Genomic DNA, 8,189 nt, shown 5'->3' with positions numbered 1-8,189 from the left:
CGTAATCGGGGTTTCAAGTGTGAAACGTTATAAGGTCCGCGAAATATCCTTACATCCTTTATTTACATCTGTTCAGCCAATCATTGATAAAATACTTTCAGAAGCAATGAAATGGGTGTGTGTATGGCTGTATGTATGTATGTATGTATGTATGCTGTATATTAAAAAACAGCCTTTATTCACGAGGAACAGATAATCCATAAATCGTTGTAACAAACATACAAACATAAAACATTGCTACAATGAATATACTTTATTTCAATATGACCAAGCCTGTCCAAAGAAAATACAATGTAGAAAATAGTTTACCTGCAATTGTACAATCGAAAATATTAATGTAAAAGACATACGAACTAATAATATGTACATAACTGTAAAGTAGAATATAATGTATTATACAGTCTGTCAGGAGACGGTTGAGTGTCTATAGTGACATATTTGGCTAGTTATTCAACATATCATGCTAACATTAGGTTACATTGTTGCTGTCCGCATTTGCCTTGCCTCACATAGTCATTTCCTCATAGTTTACATTGGTAAACGCTGACGATTCCTGAGTTCTGTCGCTACCAATGACGAGGGTGTTAGCGTAAATCTGACCACGTGACTTCCGGTTCCGGTTTGGCATGCCCCCAATCAATTCGTGATTCTCGTAGTTCCTTCGGCTCTCTTCGTCCTGGAAATCAGAACCCCAGCTGAACACACTGGCAGCATCTCTGATCGCCCGTGATGCTTCGTCTCTTTCGAGTCGACGAAGATGTATTCGAGGGTCTTCGGATTGGCAGAAATCCGCTGATGCCTCGACGTCAATGACTTTCTCAGACCTCCTGTAGGAAACAGAGTTTTCGTTAAACGTTGCAGGTTCGTGTTAATAATGTCGGTTAAAAATCTTGGTGACCTTGGTTTCATTGTACCCGGAGGTTACAATATGGTCAGTCGAGTATATATACCATTAAAAAAAAGTAGGGGATATTCCATTTTGCGAGCATACCACTGGCCAATGTCAATGCATATGAGAAAAAGTAATATATATCCATACAGATGAAACATTTCCAAGGGAATGGAATAAATTGTCATATATTTCCTTAATTTCTCTTCATCCTCCTTGGATTCATCATTTGCATTTTATTAATCTTGTAAATCCAATATCCCCCACATTTTGTTTGAATGGTATATTTTAAACCCCCGTGATAGAGCTGCTTGTGGTGGTTACGGCGTAAAACAGCATTCATTTACTGAAACTAAATATCAAAACATTGGTAGTATGACCCACCCCTAAGTAGGTAATATTTTTGTTGACACTCCTCTGACAAGCACCTCACCCTTACTTGGACATGATAACAAATATCGATCACCGGCCGATTACAATTACATCTTTATTCGTGACGACTTCACACTGTTTTTATTATCATATAACATCATGTCTTCAGAGACTATTTGGACACTTAAAAATTCTTAATAATATTTATTCAAGAAGTTTAAAAAGAACTAAATTCCGGTCCATGAAATTAGCAACATGATATGGCAACATGATACTTTAAACTTGTCTTGTCTGAAACAGGTAAACAATTGATTCAACACGACTCCGAGTCTTTTTCTTTTCTCACCTCATCGCCAGGCAGGGAAACGACAAGTTCCATCTTTTAACGTATTGTGACCAGACCGTTTACGTGTCGCTGATCGTTCCTAGTTCTGTCAGGTATAAACTAGGGTGCCGTTGTACAAAGCGATCTTATCGCTAAGGTGACCGTAACTCCGATACCTTAACATAGACTTAAGGTAGTCTTAGCTCTAAGGTTGTTTTGTCCAACGTCGCCCTGTACTTTGCCGAGGCCCACGGCGTAAAACAACATGCAGTGAATATTGTCAATGCTCACCGCTTCCGTACGAAGTGCCAGACACACACAACGAGGCTGAGGAGAAGGATAACCCCGACTATTGAGGCGGAGATAATGGCAATTTTAACCACATATGGCATAAGATGTCCATCTGCACGAAGGAAAGTGAAGAGATAACATCAGCACACAGCGGAGAATGGACGTCACATATTGTACTTATAGAAGGAAGTGAAACCGGGCGTTGGGCATGACGAACAAACGCTTTAACCAATAGTTGCTAGTTTTCTCATACGAAAACCTGGTTTCGATTGCACCAATGGTACAATGCGTGGCCCTTCCGCCCTGAAAACAGTAAAACTAACTCCATGAAATCTATTGGAAATGAGAAGCAATAACATTGAACAAAAGCTCTGATAAACACTCCCCACCTCCCCTAACCTAAAAACCCACCCACGCATACACAGTTGAGCGCACACACAGATGAGCACACACACACACACACACACACACAAACACACACACACACACACAAACACACACACACACACACACATTAAATATAACATTGATAACATTTTCATTAGTAATGTACAAGTAATGAAATATGAAACATCGGTTTCTTTGGATTCGGGATCGAGATAATTAAAAGTGACAACGCTGACACTGACACCGTTGCAAGCATTGGTTATCTACATTGCTAAAAGCTAAGTCAATCCCATTATACTAAATATATTCCCACGTTGACAACATGAATCACTGCTGCATGAGACACAAAACACTGTACCTTCTGCGCAGTTCGCCCCAGCTGTGTCAGTGCAACTACTTCCGGTACTTATTGGCGTGGACATCCGGTTTGCTTGAGCTGTAAGAGAGAACGGGAGTCAGGGAAGACAACAATCACAGAGGGGAATTACATGACAGTAAAAGCATCGTTCCCTGTTGACAGCTGTATGTCTAGGTGTGGATGTACATCATACACTCGGACGCTGCACATAAGATACATGCACGAAGATGACCTCAGCTTATGGAAACTAAATTCACGATTGATTGTTTTGGAACACAAGTCAAGGAAACGTATTTTAATTATATATATGAAAATGTGAAAGAAGGAAATGTTAATAAACAATAATAACACGGTTTCATGTTGATGATCAGATTTGAAAATACATTTTCTATATATACTCCGCCTGTCATGAGTTTAGATATTCCGGGTTATATCATCATCAACCAGTTGATATAAACACAGATGGGACTATTGGTTATATCATCATCGAGTGGATATAAACACAGATGGGACTATGGGTTATATCATCATCAACGAGTGGATATAAACACAGATGGGACTATGGGTTATATCATCTCCAACAGGTGGATATAAACACAAATGGGACAATGGGTTGTATCACCATCAACCAGTTGATATATACACAGACGTGACTATGGGTTACATCATCTCTAGCAAGTGGATATAAGCACAGACGTGACTATGGGTAATGTCATCTCTAACAGGTGGATATAAGCACAGACGTGACTATGGGTTATATCATCTCTAGCAGGTGGATATAAGCACAGACGTGACTATGGGTAATATCATCTCTAGCAGGTGGATATAAGCACAGACGTGACTATGGGTAATCATCATCTCTAGCAGGTGGATATAAAGCACAGACGTGACTATGGGTTATATCATCTCTAACAAGTGGATATAAGCACAGACGTGACTATGGGTTATATCATCTCTAGCAAGTGGATATAAGCACAGACGTGACTATGGGTAATAGTGACTATGGGTTATATCATCTCTAGCAAGTGGATATAAGCACAGACGTGACTATGGGTTATATCATCTCTAGCAAGTGGATATAAACACAGACGTGACTATGGGTTATATCATCTCTAGCAAGTGGATATAAGCACAGACGTGACAGAATGGGTTATATCATCTCTAGCAGGTGGATATAAGCACAGACGTGACTATGGGTAGCAAGTGGATATATCGTCAATGGGTAGCATCTCTAGGTGGATATAAGCACAGACGTGACTATGGGTGGGTAGCAGGTGGATATACACAGACGTGACATGGGTTATATCATCTCTAGTGGATATAAGCACAGACGTGACAATGGGTTACATCATCTCTAGCAAGTGGATATAAGCACAGACGTGACTATGGGTTATATCATCTCTAGCAAGTGGATATAAACACAGACGTGACTATGGGTTATATCATCTCTAGCAAGTGGATATAAGCACAGACGTGACTATGGGTAATATCATCTCTAACAGGTGGATATAAGCACAGACGTGACAATGGGTGACATCATCTCTAACAGGTGGATATAAGCACAGACGTGACTATGGGTTATATCATCTCTAGCAGGTGGATATAAGCACAGACGTGACAATGGGTTATATCATCTCTAGCAGGTGGATATAAGCACAGACGTGACAATGGGTTACATCATCTCTAGCAGGTGGATATAAGCACAGACGTGACAATGGGTTATATCATCTCTAGCAAGTGGATATAAGCACAGACGTGACTATGGGTTATATCATCTCTAGCAGGTGGATATAAGCACAGACGTGACAATGGGTAATATCATCTCTAACAGGTGGATATAAGCACAGACGTGACTATGGGTTACATCATCTCTAACAGGTGGATATAAACACAGACGTGACTATGGGTTACATCATCTCTAGCAGGTGGATATAAACACAGACGTGACTATGGGTTACATCATCTCTAGCAGGTGGATATAAACACAGACGTGACTATGGGTAATATCATCTCTAGCAGGTGGATATAAACACAGACGTGACTATGGGTTATATCATCTCTAGCAGGTGGATATAAGCACAGACGTGACTATGGGTTATATCATCTCTAGCAGGTGGATATAAACACAGACGTGACTATGGGTAATATCATCTCTAACAGGTGGATATAAGCACAGACGTGACTATGGGTTATATCATCTCTAGCAGGTGGATATAAACACAGACGTGACTATGGGTTATATCATCTCTAGCAGGTGGATATAAACACAGACGTGACAATGGGTTATATCATCTCTAGCAGGTGGATATAAACACAGATGGGACCATGGGTAATATCAGCTCTAACAGGTGGATATAAGCACAGACGTGACAATGGGTTACATCTTCTCTAGCAGGTGGATATAAACACAGACGTGACTATGGGTAATATCAGCTCTAACAGGTGGATATAAGCACAGACGTGACAATGGGTTACATCTTCTCTAGCAGGTGGATATAAACACAGACGTGACTATGGGTAATATCATCTCTAACAGGTGGATATAAGCACAGACGTGACAATGGGTTACATCATCTCTAGCAGGTGGATATAAGCACAGACGTGACTATGGGTAATATCATCTCTAACAGGTGGATATAAACACAGACGTGACTATGGGTAATATCATCTCTAACAGGTGGATATAAACACAGACGTGACTATGGGTAATATCAGCTCTAACAGGTGGATATAAACACAGACGTGACTATGGGTAATATCATCTCTAACAGGTGGATATAAACACAGACGTGACTATGGGTAATATCATCTCTAGCAGGTGGATATAAACACAGACGTGACTATGGGTAATATCAGCTCTAACAGGTGGATATAAGCACAGACGTGACAATGGGTTACATCATCTCTAGCAGGTGGATATAAACACAGATGGGACCATGGGTGATATCATCATCAACGAGTGGATATAAACACAGGTGGGATCATGGGTTGTATAATCTTTAAAAGGTACATATAAACACAGGTGGGTTATATCATCTCTAACCGGTTGATATAAACACAGATGGGACCGTGAGTTATAAAATCTCTAATAAATTGACCGGCAAAAGAAAGTATACAAGGTTTTCAAGAGATCATTACCTTTGTCCTAGACTACCTGGACACACAAAACATAATGCAGTGGTGTTAACAACATCTGTCCTCAACCTGAGCTAAACATCACACGCATACCACAGAAACACGTGGCGTCAGACACAACTTCACTGGGGGTCCTGAAAACCAGTGTTCAGTCACATGGAGGATAAGCAGGTACTGAGTAACACACAATAAATGTTCACTACCATCACTTTAGTATTCTGTATGTCCACCCCTTGCATCAATACAGGCACGCACTCTCCTTCTAGCCGAAGACGACAGACGCCGGACAAGTCACGTGGTATGCGACGCCATTCGTCCTAGAGGGTTTGTGCAAGTTGCTGTCTATTCTGTGGTGGGCTAGGGCGTTTCCGCACGCGTCTGTCTAGTGCATCCCACATGTGCTCGATCGGGGACATGTCTGGAGAACGTGCTGGCCACTGTAGAACGTTCACGTTGTTCCTCTCGTCGCTGCCAACGACGAACAACTCGGGCCCAACGCTATCTGTGACGTCTGTGTTCAGGGGTCAACACATGTCATTTGAAGGGTCTGTAGGCTCTGATACCTGCTGTCCGAAGACGTCTATCCACCGTGTATCGACTGACGCGGTGATCAAGGGAATTCGCCGCTGATGACGTTACCGTCAGAAAACGGTTTCTCAGGTGTAACGTCCTCAAATGTCGGTCTTCAGCTGGTGTTGTTACTCGCGGTCTCGAATTTTTGGTCTGTTCTGTGTCTGGCCCGTTTGCCTGTAACGTTGCAGCAGTCTAGAGATGGCTACTCGGGTGCAGCCGAAGGTTCTTGCAACGTTGGCGTGTGTCGACCCTATCTGGAGCATACCTATAGCCATCTTACGTTCAACTGCTGATAGTCGTGGTGGTCTTTTTCAAACTGCATGTGTAACCTGTCCGCACACTAAATTTTATACCCTTAGTGCATGTGGAACACTGACAGAGGCCCAAAATCATGGCTTATACAATTTACCACTTCGACGTTTTATTCACGACGTGCACGTGCATTTCACTGCAGGTATGAAATTGCTACGTTGGGGCGACATGTTTCAGTGTATAATTTACCTGCAAACTATTTCTTTAAAATTTGAGAAATGGTAACTTTTGGTATACTTCCTTTTGCCGGTCAGTTTAGGTAGATATAAACGTACTGGAACCATTGGTCATATGATCACAGGACACAAACACCAAAGTGACCTTTGGTTATATTTTAAACCATTTCGTTTATAACATTGAGGAAATAGCCACAAGCTTTGGGCGAGGAGTTGTAAATTTGTATACAAGTAGAAATAAACAGATAGTTTGGGGCGATGGGTTATAACGAGGGTGTGCATGAGTGTGGTTTTACGCCGATTTACGCACAGTGGTTAAAGCGTTCGCTCGTCACGCCCAAGACCCGGGTTCGATTCCCCAACATGGGTACAATGTGTGAAGCCCATTTCTGGTGTCCCCCGCCGTGATGTTGCTGGAATATTGCTAAAAGCGGCGTAAAACTAAACTCACTCACTCACCCCAACCGCCCCGTGGGTTATAACATTGACGTCACCCAGATACTAAGTACAGACAAGAATCTAATCCGGCCAAGTATAAACATGTAACCTGACATAGACATTACTTCATTTATTTAGTAAATTACACATTTTGTGACCATAAAGTGACTATATAGCAGGTTTAAATCCAGACCTGCCACGAATCTTACCTGATAGTGTTGTGGTTCCAGTTGAAGGCAAACACAAGGTAATTGCGAGCACAGAATATATGACATATTGTGTCATGACAGATGTACAGTGTATCTATACACTGATGTCCATGACTAATGAAGATCGCCGCTTTGGACATGTAGCGTGAGACGGAAACAAGACGGCTCTGCAGCATGGTTGCATTTTGTTGAATGTTAACTTTCAAAAGCACTCTTTCCAAACAATACAACGGCAATTATAAGTCAGGCTGTTTCTGGTTTCAGTTCTACTGCCTCCTAAGCACGACTTAAAGCATGTGTAACAGGAAGAACCTAGATATGTTAACAAAAGTTTGAAGACTGTGCTTAAACTGTAATGATCACACTGAAAAGAATGTGTTTTTAGTCTTATGTCAGCTATATGCTGATCTTCGTTTTATCATGATCTTGGTCTTGATTGTTTTCATTTATGATGTGTATTTTAAAAATACAACACAGATACAAATGTCATATGGGTAGGCCACGGATATATTATCTGTATATATCATTCAGTGTTGTACGATCTTTCACAACTCTATGTGGTACGGGGCGGTGGGGTGGCCTAGTGGTTAAAGCGTTCGCTCATCACGCCGAAGACCCGGGTTCGATTCCCCACATGGATACAATGTGTGAAGGTCATTTCTGGTGTTCCCCGCCGCGAAATAACTGGAATATTGCTAAAGGAGGCGTAAAACCATACTCACTC

At 41.6% G+C, this 8,189-nt stretch overlaps 1 protein-coding gene across 1 annotated transcript; it reads right to left on the bottom strand.

Annotated features, from left to right (window-relative positions):
- Positions 1-238: 238 nt before the first annotated feature.
- On the bottom strand, positions 239-7,646 carry LOC124275328. The gene is made up of 4 exons (XM_046710826.1): positions 7,466-7,646; positions 2,623-2,700; positions 1,878-1,989; positions 239-827 (listed from the first exon to the last, which is right to left on the bottom strand). Exons 1-4 carry the CDS (start codon positions 7,539-7,541, stop codon positions 506-508), a joined length of 588 nt encoding a protein of 195 aa, XP_046566782.1. The 5' UTR covers positions 7,542-7,646; the 3' UTR covers positions 239-505.
- Between the last annotated feature and the right edge of the window lie 543 nt (positions 7,647-8,189).

This window comes from Haliotis rubra, unplaced genomic scaffold (assembly GCF_003918875.1).
Source record: "Haliotis rubra isolate DU_JTF1 unplaced genomic scaffold, ASM391887v1 Scf2, whole genome shotgun sequence".
NCBI lineage: Eukaryota > Metazoa > Mollusca > Gastropoda > Lepetellida > Haliotidae > Haliotis > Haliotis rubra.
Note: the sequence above shows the minus strand (reverse complement) of the source record. Positions and strands in the feature narration are given on the sequence as shown.